This window comes from Chiroxiphia lanceolata, chromosome 1 (assembly GCF_009829145.1).
Source record: "Chiroxiphia lanceolata isolate bChiLan1 chromosome 1, bChiLan1.pri, whole genome shotgun sequence".
Classification (NCBI taxonomy): Eukaryota; Metazoa; Chordata; class Aves; order Passeriformes; family Pipridae; genus Chiroxiphia; species Chiroxiphia lanceolata.
The window spans coordinates 107,743,178-107,765,205 of NC_045637.1; the positions used below are offsets into that span (position 1 = coordinate 107,743,178).

Genomic DNA, 22,028 nt, shown 5'->3' on the forward strand with positions numbered 1-22,028 from the left:
GGCAGCTGAGAGCTGCGAACAAATGTGCTCAAAGCTGATGACAACAGGGGTTCAGCTCCCAGTGCTGCCCTTACACTGGCAGCTGTTTCCCATCCCCGTGGCTCAGTCCCAGCAGAACTAAAGCCCTGGCAAAACCCCAGTGTGGCAGCCCCGTCCCTTCTGCCCCTGCTGCTCTGGCTTGAGCAGCTTCTCATTTTTCACACCCAGTCCTCCCAAACGGAAACCCTGGTCTAAAATCTTACACAAGCAGCCGGAGAGATATTTTTTTCTAGTCTGCGGAGGAGGGCAGAGGAGAAACGGTGCAGGGGGGAAGGGTTTGTGGAGTTGGTTTCCTTTTTTTTCTTTTTGCAACACTAGTTATTCAGGGGAGTGTCTTGCATTATTAATGCTGAGTGGCTCCGGCAACTACTGCGGTTCAAGGTCGTTACTCATCCGCTGCTACTGCAAGAGACACAGGAGCGCTGAGGCAGAGCTGTTCATCCAATTCTCTTGGTCCTCCCAGGCCAGCAGGTTGGGAAGAGCTACACATGGGGCAGCGGGGTCGCGTGGGGGTGCGGAGAGCAGCCCTGGGCCATAGGGTCATCCCATTCTGGTCATGGGGTGCCTGGGTGTGTGGGATCTGCTGGGTTTAGTGGGTGGCAGGGCCTGAGAGGAGCTGAGGGGTGTGCAAAGAGCAGTGGTTGGGAGAGCACCTGCGATGTGGGAGTGCGGGATCCTCCATGCACCTTGTGGGAGGGCAGATGTCTGTATGCCTACCTGGGTATCTGCCCCTGTATCACTTACAGCTACAGAGGCATGCAAGTCTCCTTTCATCTCAAGCTGTAGGAATGCCTCTCTGAGCATGTCCACGTGCTCTCTTCCTGCCTGATTTCTTCCCTTTTTCCTTCCTTAGGATGAAGGGCCCTAGGCAAACATTCCTTAATTTTTTCTGCATCCTCTGGCTCTTGCTTCTGCTGAAGGCTGCCTCTTCCTCCCCTCTACACCACAAAAATGAACCACCACCCCCTTCACTCCCCATTGGGCTGTACAAAGGACAGACCTGTGTTGGTATGTATCCAGGTTTTGTTTGCCTACTGGACTTGTTCATTCGTTACTCCACTGGCGAGCTGAGAATTGCTGTGCACGTCATAAATCGCTCCTTTATCTATTTCAACAGCTGTACTGCAAAACACTTGTAGTCTTTGGTGAAACAGTCACTGAAGATTTTGCAAGGCCATTGTGGGGTCTGAAGTTATTTTATGATTTTGTTTTTCAGTGCCTGCTTCCCAAAGTTCATGGTTTTGCTCTGTGAGCAATGGTAACTGAAAAGCTGGTTTTAATGTCTGTAGGTCTGGTACATGAAAACAGGATGTTGTGAGGTCCTTGTATTTGTTAGGGTTCACAATGCATTTTGCTTAACTGCAGGAAGGCACAGTTTCCTTCAGACTTGCCCAGAGTCTCCCCATTGTCTTCATTGCCTTGGAAACTCTTCTTAAAAGTGGTTGGTCCATATTTGGGACAGACACCTTTGTGGTCTGGATGATCATCTCTGAACAGCCAAGTTGGAGAGGCTGTTTCCTCACATTTCCTTTCCTTTTTGTGAGTGCATGCATCTGCATGACCTGTACTAAAGTGAGGCAAGTTGGCAACACCCCTCTAGTGTGACTTCGGTGACTGTGGTGGTATCCACAGGATCTGTAGCTGGGGATATCCTCAGCTGGCTGATTCTCAAAGACCGGTAACACCAGAGTCAGTTTAAACTGTGGGTATCTCTGCATCAGAAATGCCCTTGTCATGAGACTCTGTATATCTAGAGAGATGTGGAATCTTATATTTTTTATGTGTGCTAATGTGAAATGTTGGGTATGTCTTATGCATTACAATCAAATCCTTTATTTTGTCTTCAGTTGGACTCGTTGATTTTAGAGGTCTTTTCCAACCTAAATAATTCCATGATTCTTTTAGTTTCCCCGGGCATGTTTTGTGCTGTAAACATAAACCCTGTCACAACTCTCCATCCTTCAGAAAGAAATAATTCTTTTCACTATGGCTCAAGGAATATAATTAGAAATAATATTCCTAAGCTTGATAAAATTAGATTTTTACCTCACTTCTGTGCCATCCACAGTGCCCCTGAAAGTTTTGGTGCTAGGCAGGCAGGATGAACCAAAAGTGGAATGAAGTGGAAGTCAGGGTGGTGAGGCTTGTGCAGCCCCTGATGGGGTTCAGCCACCAGATGTAACATGAGAACAAGTGGTGAAAAGCAGAAATGACCATCAGGGACTGGCCTTTTTTGGACTGGCAGCCATGCAAGCTGTGACTGAGCAGCTACCAGAGCAAGGAAGAAGTGGGGTTTAATGGTGAGATCTTTAGGGTGCTACCATTTTGATGACACAAAGTCAGTGATCATGCTCATCCGCTACACTAAACGCTTTACAGTAGTGGTTTTTAGATGTTAGGTGTCAGCATTGTCTGCCCTTTCCATTCTGTTGATCTAGCAAAGTTCTAAATTCCTAAGGTGACTTCACATAGCGTTGAAGTTGTCTCATGCAAGGTCCTTTTTTCCCTTCTAAAGGGATGAGAGCTGAATCAGCCCCATTGCTGTGATCACTGAACATGTCCCTGGCTCTTGTCTCCAGCAAGAGGACAGGAAAAACACTGCCTTCCACGCCAGTTTCTCTCTCTGAAGCGTCCCTTTAGCTAAAAGCATCCTTGTGAGCTCAACTCAGGACCAAAACAGACTGTGGCCCACCTCTGTAAACTGCAAGATAAAAAGAAATTGTGGCAAGTGTTAAAAGTACATGGGCCAGGCCTGGCAGGGAGGGCTGGTGGCTGCTAGCCCAGATGTCTACCACTGGGCTTTTACTGATTAGCTGCTCTCTCAACTAAACACTTGAAAACACTTACTGTGTCCCTTCATTATATCAAGCAGGAAAGAGAAAGCACAGAGAAACTGATGGTTGCGCTTGCCATGGCTTGGAGCAGGAATAAAGTCAGTTCTTGCATCTGATTCAGTGACCAGCCCTCTTAGGAGCAGAAATTAAGCAAAATCAACTTGCGATTTCCTTCCAATAGCTCAACCCCAGACCCTGGTTTGCCATCTTAGAAGGTAATGGGAGAGAACCATAAGAACTTCCTCTGTGTCTTCTTGGCCTTAAAGATCAAGGCAGAATTTTTCATAGAATCAGAGAGAATCATGGAATGGTTTGGGTTGGAAGGGACCTTAAAGACCATATAGTTCCAGCCCCCCTGCCATAGACCTTTAGACCGTGTTGCTCAAAACGACATCCAGCCTGGCCTTGAACAGTGCCAGGGATGGGGCATCCTGTTCCAGTGCCCTCTCACCCTCACTGTGAAGAATTTCTTCCTAATATCTAATCTAATTTTTGATGTGAGAAATGCCTGCTGCCAAATGTATGGGAGATTTTATTGAAGAAATTGAGGTTTTCATGCAAGTTAAATGTGTGGTCAGGTATCTAATGTTTCAAAGTTATCTGCCCCTGTTTTCGGAGGGAAATGAGGTAACTTCACATTGAATAGTCATTTCTGATCACTCCTGTGTACCACCTGCATGACCAGGATTGCTGTGTTAGTAGCCAAATCCTGCCAGAAAATGGATGCTCTTCCAGTAACAAAACCACAAAAATATTTCCCATTAATCCTTTCCACTGAAATTATCACACTTCTTGAAGAAATATGTAGAAATGATATGACAGCAGCTCTGGTACCTTGGTTAAATGTGGTACAACTTGGTTGCTTCCTCCTTCTGTTCTCCTTGCTGGTGGCATTCCCTGGGTAGGCACCACCATCTGCGCCAGTATATTCTGGTCATACTGGATGCTTCAAGGGGCTTCCCTGCCCTTAGCAGATCCTGGGAAATGTATTTTGTGTCAGCACCTGTATGCTGATACAGAATATGGCAGGGGGAGAGGAGGGCATGCCTCCGATGAGGTGCCACAGCAGGCTGAACAACTCAGACAATTCATAGGGAGAGGTTGGTCAAAACACATCTGCTTTCAGATTGTCACTTGTCTAAAAAAGGTGACTCTTTTGCAGCAAACTCGTATTAGAAAATATTAGACAAAAGTTTCAATCATCCTCAGGAACTGTAAAAAAGGTCATGTCATTTTTTTCTGCATTTTCTTGAAAAATGTGGCTGCTTCATTCAGGGAAAGTCTTTTCATAATTGACATGGTGTGCAAATAAAGCAACTGTAGTGTTCCCACCTAAAAAAGGGTTTAGTACTGCTGCCTTTTAGAGTTATGGCAAAGAGGGGAAAAGCACCCAGTAATAATCCTCCCAGCCACAGGATCAAATGTAGTATACCTAAGCAGTTCCTAACCATCTAAGATAACTGGTCTATAGCAGTTTCTAGCCACAACCAAATAAATGGTCTTCCTTTGGCCTTGTCACGAGAAAAACTTTCCCAACATGTGACATTCTCTTTTCTCCATCAATGTTTCCTGTCTCCCCAGGCTGGAAAAATGCCACCCTTTTTGTGTGAAATCAGCTCAGGCCCCTCCTCTTGGCCTTTTGCACACTTTGCATGTGATATATTCTTCTGGTTTTTCCCTATGGCAGAAAAAAGGGTTTTTGTAATTTTTTCTACATAGAATCACAGAATATGCTGAGTTGGAAGGGACTGCAAGAGCCCATGAAGCTGTTTTATCTCCTGCAAATGCAGTGAGATTTGCTCTGTGCACTGTTTTGGATGCTGGGTCTGGCTTTCCTTTCTGTTTGTTACTAATGGGCAGTATGGCTTAAGAGGTTTATTCAGGACAAGACCTAGAAATCCTTTTGCTGAGTGCAGCCTGACAGTTTCAGTGTGGCATCCTGAGAAAGAGATTCTGTGTATTTTTCTCTCAAAAACTAAGATGAATGAACACTTCAGATACTGAGGTCTCTGACTTTCCCATCTGTTAAATGAGGAAAAACTGCCCATTTCACAGGGCAAGCAAAGTTTTACTTAACGTTAAGGTACCCAAAGACAGTACAACAACACTGGTAACTGCTGACACTGGTGTTAATGTTTCATCATACCTGAGATCATGTTCTTTATTTTTCTACATTTCTTAAAATTTTTCTTCTAATTTTGAAAGTTTTTATTCCCTACTGCCTACCACCCTAAATTACAGAAGAGCCCTTTCGGGGTTTTTGCAAATTGTTCTGTTCTCTAGCAAAGTTGACTTCATCCAGAGGTGTCTGAAGCAACCTCAGGAAAGGCAGAAGCTGTCCTGGAGGATGCAGAAACTGGGGGAGACACTGAAAGACAGAAGGGAACTGCTGTATTCATCTTTCTACAACATAGTGAAGTAGAAATTTGGCGAATGGTAGATTAGTCGGTTAAGTACCGATTCCTAGAAAAATCATGAAATAGTTAATAAAACATTTTAAAAGCACCTTTCAAAAATAATGTCAGATCAATCTAATTTTCTTTGCCAATGGTATAATGGTGTGCAGACACAAAGGAAGCAGTAGATACTATAGCTGGACTCTAGTAAGGCTTTTGACACTACCTCAGCACTAATCTTATGGCTTAGAGATATGTGGCATTGATTAAGCTTCTACAGGGCAGGACAAAACTGATGGGTAGCCTTGTTTAGAGAGTAATTACAAGTGGCTCACTCCCTAAGCAAAAGGATATACAAAATTACATCTTTCTCGGACTTCTCTTTCCATATTTTCATTAGCCAAGATAATGAAATTTGTGCTATTAAATTAGCAGCTCATATACAGCTGAAATTGTTTGCAAGTACAATGAAGGGCCGAATTAAATTAAAACAATCTTGACAACTTGGAGTACTTGCACTTGAAAATGTTATTTCAATATGGGAATGTTGAAGGCACTTCAGTAGAAATAGTCCATGACATGTAGCAGATGAGGCCAAACCAGCTGGGGAGCATCCCTAGGGAAGATCATCTGGGCTTGTGGTGGCACAATGATGGCATGCTGTCATGAAGCACACACATGTGGCGAGCACCAAGACGCGTGAACAGAAGTTAGCTTGCAAGACTCGAAGTAACCCGTTACCTTTCTCAGCATTGACAAAGCCTCAGAGGAATTTCTGCCTTGCCTTTTGGGGCTGTGCATCAAGAATGATGCAGAGTGACAGGAGGTTTCAGAGAAAAACAAGCATAAGCTATAAAGAATGAGTGAATAAATTAGAGTTAATTAGTCTAGAGAAGACAAACTTGAGAAAAACATGTCTGTCCTTGAAAACATTAAAAGGGTGATCCATTCTCAAGGTTCATAACAGCTATGGCAAGAAAGAACAGAAATGGGTACCAGTGGGGACATTCGGGTTAGGAAGAAGATTTTCTAAGGTCAGTAATAAGTGAGCACAGTCCTTAATTCCTGAGAAATCTGTAGAAGACCTCAGTAGAGATTTTTACAGACTGTGTCTAGCCTGTCCCTTTAGAATGGCCTAGATGGCACAGATCAACTGCTAGAGCAGAGGTTGTGTAAGAGGACTTCTTTCAGTGTTTCGGGGGTTCGGTGCTGTGACTGCAAGAACCATTTGCGAATAGCAGCATTTATTTGTTTTCTTCCCAGCAGGCAACTGCCCTGCTCTATTGACCATTAACTTTGGTTGCCCTTTTTGGAGTGAGGTGATTAGTCAGGGAGCGCTCAGTACAACCAGACAGCAACGCTGTCCATCTTCTCTGATAGTGAGCAGAGATCCTGTGGGTCATCAACCAGGGAAGCAAATTTCCCCATCTTTGTGCTCAATATAATGCCATTCTCAGCAACCTTTGCAGGTCAGCACTTCCATTCAGCCAGGAGCACATAATTCCTAGCGTATGAAGAAGCATGTTTTTGAAACATATTTTCAGCTCTGATTACATTAAAGAACAGATGTTTCCGAGCTACCAGCGGTGTAAAACGCTGACCTCTACCTGTGTTGATTTGCTTGGTTGTCATTGTCCTCAACAGTGTGCCTCCGTCTAGCTGTGCATGAGTGCAGGGATGAAATATGCCCCGCAGAGTGGCAGCAGGATTGGTGGCGTCTGGAGCTCCTGATAACTTCACACAATGGAACATGCCAAATGGAGTTGGAGGCTTTTAACAACCGTGCTCAAAGTGGCTGAGCACATATTGTCTGGGGAGGCACCATGACAGAACGTATAATTTACAGCTCAATGAGTTCTGTAAAAAGGCCATGCCCAATATCAGTGTAGCACCACAATGTATTTTACTCTGAAAGGCTGGGAATTGACTTTGATTACAGCTAAACCACTGCCAAGCCGCAGCACCTCTGTTCAGTTCACCAACATTGCTCAGTTTACTCAGCAGCAAAATTTGGCCTGTTGGTCAACAAGAAATACTAAATTTGACCATAACATTTTTTTCCTAGGTTTATACTTTAGATAGAAAAGAACAGACATGGGAGTAGTAAATACAGTAGAGATACTAAAGCAACTATTCAGCAACTGATGGTAAAAACATTATTTCCAGAATCACCCCAACTCTTACTGAAAGTTTATGACTGTAAAATGTAAATATATCTATTGATCACAATGAAAAGGTATGCTCAGCACACCAGCACATCTACATCTATGTATGTGTAAATACACAGTCACATCTGTATGCATTTGTAGATATGGGTAGTTGTGTACATTTTACATTACTTATGCTTGCCTTCAGTATAAGTTTTCTTTAATAGTCTTATTTATTGATGGTCTATTTGGATGCTGATTGCCAGGTGTGTGCCTCTCATTCTTGTTCATATGTTAACCCTTAGAGAGAACTTCTGCTTATGTTTAAGGCAATCACTTTTACTGGTTTTAGGAACTGTATATCTGAAACAAGTTTCGTGCATTCAGAGTCTTAAAATAGTCAAACCTTTGTGACAAGGATGAAGTTGTCCATTCACATTAACTTCCCCTGCCAGCAATCAGGCTTCAGTAAATTTTCAATATCCTTTCTTGATTTGGAAAAGATAAATATGTTCATGGCACACATGCAAACATGGGTTTTTTTTCCTATTAATTAATACAGAAAACATTTCTATTGAAAATGCCTGGGGTTATAGATTTTTTAAATAGGGCTCTTTAAAGTGTAGTATAGGAAACATCTGGAATACGTTTGGTTGGCAGGTATGGTACTAGTGTCTTCCACTAGATGGAAACTGAATTTTCAGCACTGTCATAACTCTATCAGAGTCCTTATTGGGTGTCTTAACAAAACAGTAGTGAATGAATAGGGCTCTAAAGTTAGGGTGCCTGAGGTGGCTCACTGCTACTGTATGTGCAACAGAAATGATAACTGGTATTCTAGGGTTTGCTGGTTTTGTTACTGATTTTGTTACAAATGTGCTCAAAATACTGTTATATTGCTATTAATATTTTAAAAATATCTTTAGCCAATATACTATATGTAATTTAATACCCAGTGACAGGTTTGTTAATAGTGTATCATTTAGTATTTCCAGAATATTTTATAACACTTAGCAAATTAAGGGTGAAAGGGTCTTGTATATGCCAACACGTTTGAATGGATACCTCTAATTATATTCCATCATTTCAATATCTCTGTAAAATGCATTGGCACTGTAAATGAAATAGGAAACAAAATCTGAGTTAAAAGACTTTATCACTCAGATCCATTTCTAAATTACCTTTCAAAGAAACAAATCTTCTGGTTGTAAGAAAACTGTCCTAACTTTGCATATACAGTTAATTCATTTGAGCTGAATATTTCCATGCTGGAGTGAAATCTTGAGGTTATAAAGGGCTGTTCTTTGAAAGTGTCAGCTCAGTGCTGAGAAGCAGTGCAAGAAGGCAAAATGGGTATTTGGAACTATTAGGAAAGGAATATATAATGAGTGAGATGCTGGAACAGGTTGCCTTTGAGAAGCTCTGGATGTCCCAACCCTGGCACTGTTAAAGGCCAGGCTGAATGGGGCTTTGAGCAACCTGATCTAGTGGAAGGTGTCCCTGCCCATGGGATGGATAACTAGATGATCTTTGAGGTCCCTTCCAACCCAAACCATTCTATAATTCTATGAAAAAGAAAGCATTCCTGTATTGTAACTTTGCATGGTCTGCCTGCATCAAAAATACCCACATGGATATCCCCATCTCAGAGGAGAAAACCTTACTTCTTCCTAGTTCCCCATGTGAATGCTCTTATTTCAAACAGGAATGTCTCGTTCCAGGTTGAACTGGAACTGGATTACATGAATTTAGAAAGAGATTTTATACCTGTATAACAGCATCTGCATGAGGAGTAGCAATATTGCCTTTTGTAGACAGGCTCTTGGGTCTCCTCACCTGTAGGCTTTGAGATGCTTTGGAGCTTAGGATTGTGTTTTGGGAAAGCCTTCATCTTCTATATAAAGCCAGGAATGTGATAGATGGGTTCATTTACACAGAGGCTGGCTGCTGCAGACAGATTTTTGAGGCAAAGGTTTGTCACTTCACCAAGCAAGGCTCCAGCTCCTGCTTCACTGGGAGTGAGCTGGCTGGCAGTGTTTGCAGAGAGCTATTTGTATTCAAGGCTGCTTTTGTGGACTTATATCCTCCTTTTGCTCTGTGGTATGTTTAATTTATGGCTAAGGAACAGTGATGTGGCTGGACAGGTGAGAAAGTCCAGTACCCAAAAATGTGAGCAAAGGATGGCAAAGGAGGATGTGTCAGGTGCCAGAAATCCAATTTAACAGAGTTTTACTCAGACAAATAGACCTACAAATCTGAAACTTAGAGAGGCAGCTTACACTATCCAGACATTTTTTGACATCCCTAGGTATAATTCTAATTATAGAGCCTTTCAAACTTGTGCAGCAGAAGTGGATTAAGTTAAATAGTCTGCTCAAACTGCTACAGGCTTCACAGCTAAGAAATTAATTTCTCTAGCTTTGATTTAATTATTGGGGTATGATTTTTTTTTCCCTGAGCTTATTGGAAATGTCATTTTATTATTACACACTACTTTCAAATACATGGAGAGAAGTACTTCCTGATGTGTGAGTTTTCACCTTGCTGCTGCTGAGCAAAATGGTTATGGACTTGTCTTATCTCTTCAGAAATTAATAGTAGATGGCACAAACTATCGCTAAAAGAGACATTTTATTAATACCAGAGTCTAGTTTCTAATGGCTGGTAGGTATTTTAATGCCAATGAAGTTCTTCCAGAGAAAACATTCTTCAGCCTGTCAGGGTATTGAAACCTATTATTGAAGTGAGACAGCAGAGTCAATTTATTGAAACTTGTTTCTAAAGAAAATCTTACACAACTATAAAAAAAAATTAGAGCTTTTTTAATGGTGAAGCCTATTTACATTGGCTTATATGCACCCAGCTCATGATGAGAGATAGATCACATCTAAATAGCAAGTAAATTAAAAGCAAGCAATAGTTGCTAATGACTGGCCAGATCAGGACATACTTTTCTACTGATGCCAGAACACTTAGAAGTTTGTATTAGTGCACATATCATAAGTAATTAAATCAGTGAGATTTCTACAGTTGAAGATATCTGATTTCCCCTTGCCCTTTTTAGCTAACTAATTATTTTCCATTTTTGGCCAGCAAAATTAAGACCCATTAAAGGCTAGGATAACTGCTTAGCATTTCTTTTTCTGACACTGAATTCAGAGGAAGATAATATATTGGATTAAAAGGAGAGCAGGTTTGTAGTAGGAGTGAGGATAGTCTGGATTATCTTGCATTTGTAAACACTAACCTCTTGAAGTTTAGCCCAGCACCAGAGATAGGTTCTCCCAGAGGATAAATCTGAATTACTGCGGGGGTATGTTTTTAAAAAAAAAAAAGGAGGAGTCTAGGTGGGTTAGGCTCCCCAGACCGTAGTGACCCCTAGACATTCCTCCTCCCTCTGCACAGAGTTCAGTCTTTTTCTCCAAGTAATTTACAATCTCCAACCCAAAAGCTTCTCCTAATGACATCACTCTAAACGAAGGTCTTTGGCAGAGCTCATGGCAAGGTGATAAGAGATGTCAGCAGACCACAAGGAGTAAAGAGAGGTGGGCCAAGGGCAGTTGATAAAAGACCTGGTCGATACGGAAAACAGAGCAGATGAGCCAATGGCTTGTGTTGATGGCATGTGTTCTTGGGGAGCACCTTTCCCACCAGATGGCAGGAGGACTACCCAAATTCAGGTCCAGAGACTTCAGCCTGATGATGTCCCAGCTAGAACTGCAGACCCTTTTTAAAATCAGTAAAGACTTTCTTTATCAGCTTGTCCCACAAAGTAAGCATTTTGCCTGGAATAAATGCATTTGACTGGGAGAGCATTTAAATAATCAAGGTGTGGTCTGTGGGTACCTGAGGTGGGGAGGGTATAACAGTGTGAACAGAAACATCCTCTCTGTGATAGTGAAAACAAGTTTATGAGAGCAAACATTCTGAAGTTCAGCTCTGTGGGTTTTTCCCTAGTAGTTAGGCTATTATTATTGTTATTTATATTCATATAGCTTCTAGTAGCCTGAAGTACTGCATTAAGTACTGCACAAATTCAGTGATGGCTCTGTTAATCCTCGTGTGAAGCAGATTTCCCTTCAGGCCTGGTTCAATAGACACAAAGGTGTCTATCTGACTTAATCGATAGGAAAAATTTTCATTTAATTGCCAGGAGACCGCTGCTTGAGTAGTGTTACCCACATGATTGTGTTTGTGATTAAGAATTCTATTTCTGTCTGGCAGAGCTGAACCAAAAATAGCTTTTTTGTTTCTCACTCCCTCTGTGGTACTTTGACAAACATGAGATAGAAGCTCACATCTTCAGTGTCTTGTATAGCACAGAAAATGGAAGCACCGAGGGTATTTTTATCCTCAGCCCAACTCTTCGGTTGTTGAGCTGTTTGTCCATAAGCCCCTTTTTCTGCAGACCCTGAATGCAAGTGCAGGAGCACTGCATTACACAGCACAGGCAAAATGAGAGACACTTCTCTCTGCTGCAGTGGGTGAGATTGTCAGCTCCAATCTAAACAATTCTATGATTCTGTGGATTCCTCAAGCTCGTGGTGCAAAAGAATGAGAAAACAACAAAAGCTGTGCACCTTGGAAAATATCAGAGGGCTAGCTCTTTCCTGTCTTTCTTCTTGGACTCCTTTTTGTCTTTTTGACTTCTAGACATCAAGATTGTTAGAAGAACGCCTGACCTCGGTATGAGTAGAAAGGAAGGCACAGAAAGAATGTGTGTTTTTGTGGTCAAGTCATCATTTAGGTAGTTTTCTGAGCCTCTATCCTCATAAATAAAACACAGAAGTCAGGGGAAGGCTAGTCTTTTGTTGTCTGTAGGTTGCACATGTATGTTAATAATATAGTTTTATAAGAACTAAGCTATGTAATGCCTTTTAGATGTGTTACAGTGTGTCTTGAGGATGTGCACTGCCATCTCTGTGCTAAAGGATGGATCAGTCCGGCATGGCTATGCCCACACTACCCCGGCAAAGGACCCAGGGTCTGTTTCTGTCTCAGGGGTAATGGTTTTAAACTAAAAGAGGTTTTGGTTAGATTAGATATAAGGAAGGAGTTTTTTACAATGAGGGTGGTAAAACACTGACACAGCTTGCCCAGAGACGTGATGGATGCCCCAGCCCTGGCAACATTCAAAGTCAGGTTGAATGGGGCTCTGAGCCACTTGGTCTAGTTGGAGGTATTCCTGCTCATTGCAGGGTTTGGACTAGATGCATTTTGAAGGTCCGACCCAGCCCAAAACACTTTGTGATTCTGTGATAAGGCTATTATAAGGTACCTGCTAGTGGTTCATCATGGCTAGGCTTCGCGAACGAAGATTTGTGAAGGCACTATCCACATTTGCTGCAGGCACGCTGGTTAAATCTGGTTCAAATGACCCTGGTGTGTTCTTTGAGCCCAAGTCCAGAGCATGCTTTATCCTTCATCTTGGATGTTCCCTTTACTTTAGTTTGTGTCTTTATTATTCTACTCTTTTTTTTTCTTTACGAGCTATTGTGTTTTTAATGAGCTGTTAATTCCTTGGGCTAGCTAGCCTCTGGCTATTTGGAAAGATAGGGGAAACAGGGAGGGGGAGAGGGAAGAATGTCCTGCTTTAGGTTTTTTCCTTGGTAGTATCTGTCTTCATTTAATCTCCAATCCTTTTAGTCTGACTGGAGGTAATGGCTCTTAGCATGCTCTATAAATCATTCTGCAGAAGATCTTGAGTGAGCATTTTATTTAATAAGAATGGAGAAGTGGGCTTTTATCCGTGCAAAAGAGGTGACAAGTTCACTGTAATTTCCACTGGATTACTGTATTTGGAGTACAAGAAGTAATAGAAGACTCAAAATACTGGCCTTACAGCAAGTTCCAATTGTACTACCTCCTCTTTTACTTGCTACTTGATCCATAGAAGCATCAAAGTTATTTATGTTGAAAACTAGCACTTTGATTTAATAGCACATAGGTGCTTGGGTGGAATTTAAAGCTTGCTTTGAAGAGTTGTACCAGTCTGAAAACCTGAACATTAAAGCTCTCAAGCTTCAGAAAAAGGTGAATCTGCAGCCACATCAAATTGCTGCAGCTCACCTCCATTTCTAGACTGTGTCAGAGCAAGTCTGAGAGCTTGGATTTCTTAAAGAGGAGAGGAAGTAGGGTTCAGCTACAGGGATCTCAAAGAGAAATCTTTATCCAGGCTGCTGGAAACTGGCATCCTGGCTCCTTGTTTACTGTCTGCCTGGGATACCCTCCTTTCTTTCTCCCTTCAGGCTCTGAGTCTAGGCAGGGACTTCACTCTGGCTGCCAGGTCTGACTACAGTGGGAAGACTTTGCATTACCAAAGCTGTGTTCCTCATAGAACAGTGAAGCCACTGCAGAGAAAGCAAAATGTTGACTTACAGCAGTTTAAAATTGACTTGGAATGAATGCTCATCATGTGGATTTTGAATGACTGTTGAGTGGGGATCACATTGAACCTACTTAATCCCCAAAACAGCAGGAAAAGTGCTGCACATCTCAAGAAATGCTTCACTAGTGTACAATTTTGTGAGTCTCAGCCACAGCAAGTCCAAGAAGCAACTAGGCTGTAGCCCTGTTCACACCCAGATTAGTGATGAGAAATAACCAGCTTTATAGGTCAAAGGAAGTGGTTTCTTTCCAACCACAGAATGAACTCTGAAGACATTTTGTCTTTAACAAATGGGACCAGCAACCCTGTGTGTGTGCTGAGCATTGCTGAACTTAAGAGTAAAGTCTGTGAAGAAATGATGCCATGGATGCTTTGGTCGTGGTCAGAACACACATCTGCGGTGTGATGTCTCTTCTGTAGGTTGCCACAGCCGTTTATTTTCCAGGTTTGGTATGTCTCTGTGTGGCTTGTGTGGAGAGGTATAAAAGTCCTATCAAGTACAGACCTGTGACTTTTTTCTTGTGAGAAATAATGAGAGAGCAGGTGGCCAAGCAGGCAGTTGTAACAGTGACTATCCCCGACTCCTTGATTTTCACCCTTGAAAGAATGGAGTAATTTTTCCAGGAGCACTATATAGTAAAAGTTGGGCTGTTCTGTGTGTTCCCCTGGCATCCACATCCTCCCTATAATAACTTACAGGGTTTGAATCAAGACAGAAATTCACAGACATTTTTCTTCTTGAACGTTTATCTGCCATGGAGCATTTCAAGAAATAAAATGCCCAGTGATGCCTGAAATATTTCTGTGGCACAGGGCACTTCGTCACACCTCACAGACAACCGTATTCACTCTTTTTGTTTGTTTGTTTGAAGGATGCGTGCTTGTGGTGTCTGTAATTGAACAACTTGCACAATGGCACAACAGTACGGTAAAGGCAGCTGTGGAGAGACTATGCAACTACATACCTGGTAAGTACCAAGTAATGTGCCATATGTTATACTGGTGCTGCTGTATTTCTCTGTTAATTAAAAATTCTCATGTGAAGTCTGAAAAAACTTTATCCACTTCTCGTGCAGCATCTCAAGCGTATGTAGCTAGGAGATAGAAAGTTGCTATTTACAGGAAAGTCAGTGGCGTGGCTTTGCTTGGTTTCAGGGCTGGGATTTTGTCCCAAAGTTAGAATATATGGGGCTGTATTAAGCCCACACATATCTGAGTACCAACATACGCAGACTCCTTTCCTTTCTTTTTCTCCCCTTTGTCTCTTTGTTAGCTGCTTAAGAATAGATTCACTGTGTGCCCAACTACTCCTCTTGTTGATAAGGGTCTTCATAGCAACTGTGAAGCTGAAAATGTTTTCAGTGGATATAGGAAGCTGCTATTGTAAAATTTTAAAAATGAGATGAGGTTGACAGGCGTGATGTGAGGATTTGGTATGCGCAGAAAAGCTATTGAAATGTAACTGGTGATACAAATTTCAAAAGCAATAGCTATTCCATATGATTACATGTAAGAGTCCCCTTTTTCTGCCCCTTATTTTGTCTGCCCAAAGGAGCTTAGCTGTCCACATGCACACCCCTAGAGAGCAGTTTGAATGCCACAATAGCTTTGTGCCTCACAGATCAATCCTATAACTATTTAAGTAACTAGATCTCACATTCATGATATCTTTTTAACATTATGAATGTAAAAAAGATGGCTTAGGATTCTTCATTAAAAAGTAATTTTTATAGGACTTCACAAATTACATCTTTGAGAAACCATCTTGCTCTATAAACCCTAGTTTTACAGGAGATATGAGTGGAATATTAATTTCCTCCTTTCCAAGTGAGGATTTCCTGATGCAGAATGGGGCAGGGAGCTAATTGCTAGGATTCATTCATTGATAGAGTGACGCTTATCTGATTTCTATTCCATAAGTCATATCCTCAGTGTTTTAAATTACAGGCACATAACCATGAAGTTACAATTACAAACACTGATCTTGCTATTAAAATACAATTTTCTTCTTTAAATTATGACATACTAGCTCTGTGTTCATGATTCGCTCAGTGGACCTTGTTCTGCTGACATGTCAAGATATTTCTTTTCAGTTGCCATTCTTTACACACATAAAATCCTATTATCCCTTTAGTTAAATCTGTATAATCCAGTTAGCTTCTATGAGATGCATGGATACACCCAATAGAAAATAACTGACCCTGAACTTGAAAGGAATGAAAAATCCTATAGATTATGTGAGAGCTACAGTGTAACCCACTTTATCCTCTCCTGGGGGGTGAACACTGCAGGCCAGCAGGAATCAACAGCTTCTTCTTGCTGCTTGAAACAGTAGAAAAGCTTTGGATGCTCATGAGGAGCAAACCTACTAAAGCAGGTCATACATTTCACTTGTAGAAACAACTTCATTATTATGCGCATGCCTATAATCGATTGCAAGAATAACAACAACAAATTAATGGCAGTGGGGTTTTTCCTAGGGCCAAAAAGGGAATAAGAATTCATGCGGGTTTTTTTAAGGACCTCCTATAATTCTGATTAAAAGCCTTCAGTAAAGTTATATGATGTTCAAGAACAAAAAGCAGAGAAAAAGATAGTAAAATTTTCAGTACCTGTCAATCCCACTTAATCCCCTAGGCTATGTAGAAAATGGAACCACATCCTCATTTGTATGGAAATATTCGCAATATGTGTGATTCAAGCAATGTGGCCAATAAAACGATGAAAATAAGACTAGTAATGTCACTAGTGAAGAGGGCTCTTGAGCAGACAGAAAGGCCAGGTCTGGGAGAATGTGCAGTATTTACAGTGTTAAGAGATGTTAGCAAGAATATATGTTTACCTGGATACTGACTGACTGCTTGATGAAACTGAGGTGTCTGATACCTGAAATGTGCTTTGAGACCCTTTGCCTTCACCATTGGCTCTGAGTCACGCTCTGCCTGTGTTGACCACTGCTATGTAAACACCTTAGAGCTCAAGTGCAAATGGCAACAGGATAACAGCATCTTTCTTGTAAATATTTATCCTCTGGGATTCAGCCAGAATCCATGTTTCTAGGACTATCAAGATATAGAGGAAAACCTTCCAGATGGTTCTTATGTGAGAATAAGGCACTTTAGGGGATCTCTTTTACGTGAAACAGGTCAAAAGCAAGTACACTCTGTATTTTCTCTAAATTTTCCAGCATTTAATTTGGTTTAAGCTCTTTTTTTGCCTTGAGAGACTGTGAAGAAAAAGACTCCAGGCCAATTTATTGTATAAGATAAGATAAAAAGAGTGGATCCTTTAATTAGGCCTCAGGCCAGGGGAATACACGTGACATACCCACACCCAGACACTGGTTGAATGATTTTATAATAAGGTCCATTCAATCCCAGATCTGTCCACTCCCAGTTCTGCCCAGTTCTACCCACCGACACATCCCTTTGGGAATTAGGTCTGGGGACGTTTGGGACCCCTTCTTCCTCATCTTCATCTTCTTCAGAGCTTTGGAGCTCCTCCAAAGTTCTGGGCTTGAAGGTCGCTGTGTCTGTATGATATCTTCTGGTCCAGGCCTAGGGTGCTTTTCTACAATTCTACCTTGAAAAGAAGACTAAACACACTAACAGAATTTAGAGGGATTGATATGAAATGCAGTAACAGGGTTGGGTATGTGCAACTATTATGCTACAGGGTAAGGGATATAATACACCTACATTAAAATCTACATTTACTACAAAAGTACTTCTAAAATCTACAAAAGTAAAAAAATCCAAAAAGCTCTGAGGCATCATATTCTTGCCCCTGAACGTTCACAGTTATTCATCACTTTTTCTCTCCCTCCCTTCTGACTTACACAGGTTCTTCCTCACAGATTCCTCTGTTCAATGTCCTCTGCTCCTGTGTTTTATCAGAGCTGGACCTTTGTTAACACATGAATACAGGCTGGCTCCTAGGGCAGTCCTGTAAACACTGCCTGTGGCTTTGGTCTGTTTTGCTGGAAGCTAAAACCTGAATGGCACCTGAATCTTCCAAGAGGACTCTATGTGCTCAACTACAATTTAACATTATTACTATACTTTTTACCTCTCATCATACGTTATGCCATGGGGTAGTTACATGTCAAGCTTCCTATACGCATAAGGAAACCAGCACCTAGAAATCAGTGTGACCAGCAAAACCCCTACATCAGCTCCCCAGACTTGGCGGGCAGCCAAATTCTTCTCTCCTCAGAGCCACCAGTACAGGTCACAGTAGCCAGCTGGCTCTTCCAGGGCCAGAAACATTGTGGAAACCAGCTGGTCTGGGAAAATCACAAGGAGACCATCATCTCTGATGCGTCAGGGAGGTGTCGGGGAAGCCAGCCACCTTTGCCTGCAGGCTACTTTAGGGAGCCAGGTACCCCACTGGCAAGCCTCATCAGAGGGTGTTCTAATCAGCTGTGATACCAAACTCAGGGTTATTGATGTCTGCAATGTCCTTTTAGGTGAACAAGAATAAAATCTAATTCTAGTCAGAGGACCAATTCTTACTTGCAGATTGCTTCTAAAGAGCCAATAGAGAGAAGTTATGTGACAAAGGAGGTAAAGAAATGAAGCTAATAACTTGATAGAAATAAAACACCTGTCATGGGATAAGAAATATCAGCTATCATAGTTACAGAAGGTGCCTGGAACACCATATAAGTAGGAGAGTGTTGGGAAAATTATCTCTTTGTTCCCTGGTATGCCTTTCTGGCCCCAGTCCTCCTTTTGCAGTCACAGGTTGCCAGCCAAGGTGCTTGCAGTCCTGGCAGGAGAGCAGCTGTGGGAGAAAGAGCACATGCATGCCCACCAATGGAGTCACTGCCACAAGGTTTTGTACCCTCCTCGGAGCAAACCTACCCACCTTGTATGCAGCAGACTCCCAGCCCTGGCCATGTCCAGAGCTGGAGGGAAGTGACTCCTATGGGGGTTGCTATGGCTTTTCTTTGGGAAAGATGAGGACACACTGTGCTTTCTTCCTCGAGTCTGTCTGAGTAATGGAGGTCCAAGACAAAAATGACAACTCTCAGGAATCTGAGGAGCTACAAGTTTATTGTCACAGCACTTACATGAACCTTCATCTTTTGACATTTCACAACACTAACCCTGCCGAAACAAGGCTGACACCTCCTTTGCATAGTTAACCATCTCTAGCCTGTTCAGGCCAAGAAACAGGGAGTTTTCCTTCATGGGAACTGTCAGACCAGTGCTACCATCATGCCCTTTTTTGATTCAAACCCCAATCTCTCCCACAGTGTCTTTGCTCAGGTGCAGGGATCACCTTTTTTTAAAACAGTGCCTTAAAGAAATCACTAATGAACTGTCTTATGGAGGGTATGCTTCACCCAGATTAAAGAAAATCAACTGAGCCAGCATCCCAAAAAGGAACACATCTGCAGACCGTGAAAGAAAGCCAAACAAAAAAATGTCAAATATTTCTTTGGATGCAGTTACTCTTGCACAACTCCTGCTCTACACAAAACCTATTTTCTCAAATCAAGAAGCTCCCAGGCAGTTCTAGCCCAACACCACTCTCTGCTCTTTGATTTATGTATTTGTTTTCTTTCTTCTTGCAAACCTACTGAGCTTTGTTTAAACTTCTTAGGACATACTGTGGCATACATTGTTTCTTTTGACTTTTCCATGATACCATAATCAGAACATTTAACAAATGCTGATTATCTATTCTAGTCTTTATCATGTGGCTTGCCTAAAGCAAGAGAAGGGTTTTAGGCAAGGTTAAAAATTCAGGTTTTCCGTTTTTTGGTGCTACATTGAGGTCATAGAGTCCCATGCCTTCCTCTAAAGTAAATCAACATTCACCTTAATGAATCAACTGCTGCTACATTTTGACTGCTACAAAACCAGTTCACTATGCTCAACTACTTTAAAAAAATTATGTTTTCTAGAAAAACTGCAAGGTTTCTGTTACTTACTCGCTGAACTTTATGGATCACACATAGCTGAACTGTAAGTATCACTGTGTGCTCTCAGATTTTTGCTTAGTTTGTTCTTGACATGTACAGATGTGCTGTCAGATTGAAGTGCAGGGATTTCACTCCTAAAATCACATTATTGTTATTAAAGCAGAGGTGCTTCAGAGTGATTCTGGTTTGGCATTTGGCACAGTTATTCCTGAGTGAATAAACACAGGCTGCCACCAGTAACCATTTTGATATTCCATTTAACTCTCAGATCAGGCCCACCTGATGTAATTACCTTTTGAAATTCAGCTCATTTGGCTGAGGGAGGAATTTGAATAACCTGTGTGTGTGAGACACGTTCTATAGAATCAAGCTGATGTTGCTTGGCTCTTGCTTTCCATTCTACCTTTAATCAGACTTTCTAATTATCAGCCCTTACATGCTCTCAGCCCTGACCTTGATTCACACTCTTGGGGAAGCCTACTATTTAATGTAAGTGATCAAAAAAATAAAATGTAGGTCATTTTATTCGTCTTTGAAAGTTCTTAGTTTAATTAACTGAGCTTTTGCTAGACCTTCCTCCTCCTTAGGGCTTTTATTTTTGTTTTTAAAACTAGTCAAGGGACTGCAAAGTGTTTACAGGACTAAGAAGTGCTATAATCAAACATTTTCATTTAATTCCTGATTAGCCCAGAGAGGTATCCCAAAAAGAAAGAAAAAACTCTAGCACTCATGCTTGGTGATTAAAGGTTAAGGATCTTTGAAGGATTTCTCGTTATTTTGTGGAGTTAATGATTGAACATTCATATGTACCAAATTCCATATGCATTAACCTTTGTCTTTGTCAGACTTATGATTGATTTAAAAACTAGAACAGTCACAATATATGTGATTCAGGTGCTGCGTATAAAGCATGGTGTTTTTTCATAGTCCTGGGATCCAATTTTAAATGCTGAGTAGGATGTCATGGCAGAAAATCATTAGAGCCCAACACTGTACTGAGCAGTGATTATGGGCCACAGTGAAGTGAGCTGAGATTATTGTGTAGTGTTGGGGAGATCTGACTTCCCATGGAAATAGCTTCTACTTTCAAGCACCCAGAAGAACATAATAGTCTTTGTTTATGCACCATTTCCTTCAGCATAGCCAGGGAAATGAATGCTGATGTGGTTTGCCATTCCTTGAAGCTGTGTAAACAGGATCCAGGACAACCGCTTTGTCATCTCTATCCTCCTCCAAAGGTGAGTTGGTTTGCCACTTTTTTTAAAACTAGTGATTGTGGAACATCTTTTAAGCTGGAACTGAACGGTTCAGAGGCTTCCACTGCACGTGCATTGTCTAGGAAATAAACTTCAACATTTTGAGTGTGGAGACTTTTAGAATGAAAAGTACATAACATGCATTAGTGGTGTGGACTATCCTCAACAGGATTGTTGTAGCACGAGAGTCACAGGGCCAAATTCTCTTGTACCAGTCTGGATCAGAGAAGAAGAGTAGAGAAAATAAAATATCTCTTTCTCTGGACTTCATTGTTAAGCAGTAAAATAACCCCAAACCAGATACTCAGCTGAGGTTCATACATACCACTGCATTACCATGGCATGACAAGTTATCCCCACATTGCCTGATCTGCAGTGACAGCCCGTGTAGGCGCAAGTTACCTGCTGCAAATGCAGGGCTCTTAGACTTGGAGTAGTCTGCAGTGCAAGAGGTTTAAGCTAATGCGCATAATCTTTTGCCTCAGGCTGGAAACATATTTAATTACCACCACTTCTTTGATGTACAGTTACTTGCTACGACACTTGCATGTCCTTGACTGCACATCCTAGACCTTTGCTACACTCGTACACATACGTATCTGCATAGGTGTCTAAACATATACTGTTTGTTTTGGGATTCTTTTGTTTGTGGGGTTCTTTTCTTCCCAGTTATCGTGCATGTCCAGTCACACTAAAACCTGCAAGTGATGATGGTTGTTTGGTAGTGTTGAAAAGCAAGACACTCACTTAGGTATCTATTTTCGTAAATCTTTTTCTCTGCATCTGGGTGGAGAAAGGCATGTTTGATTCCTAAAGGTTTGTTTGTTTGATGTTTCACACAGGGTCTAATCCAACAGTCATTGAAATCACTCAGTGTCTTTTTATGGGCTTCGATGAGCTGTGATTCCTCTCCATGATGGGTTTAGTTCTGGCAGTATTAAGATCTGGAGAAACACTTGCCTTCCAAGAATGGCAGTAACATTTGTTTTATAGCAGGTGTGCATCCCATATGACTACTATGCTCCATGATATGCCA

The 22,028-nt window shown here is 41.6% G+C and overlaps 1 protein-coding gene across 1 annotated transcript in view; it reads left to right on the forward strand.

The window, feature by feature from the left end:
- Positions 1–214: 214 nt before the first annotated feature.
- Positions 215–22,028, forward strand: part of AOAH (acyloxyacyl hydrolase) — an 80,555-nt gene continuing 58,741 nt past the window's right edge. Inside the window, exons 1-5 of the mRNA XM_032695839.1 lie at positions 215–510; positions 893–1,047; positions 14,677–14,772; positions 19,719–19,779; positions 20,875–20,974. Of these exons, the coding sequence (XP_032551730.1) occupies positions 386–510; positions 893–1,047; positions 14,677–14,772; positions 19,719–19,779; positions 20,875–20,974 (537 nt within the window). The 5' untranslated portion in view covers positions 215–385. The remainder of the gene's footprint in view (positions 511–892; positions 1,048–14,676; positions 14,773–19,718; positions 19,780–20,874; positions 20,975–22,028) is intronic.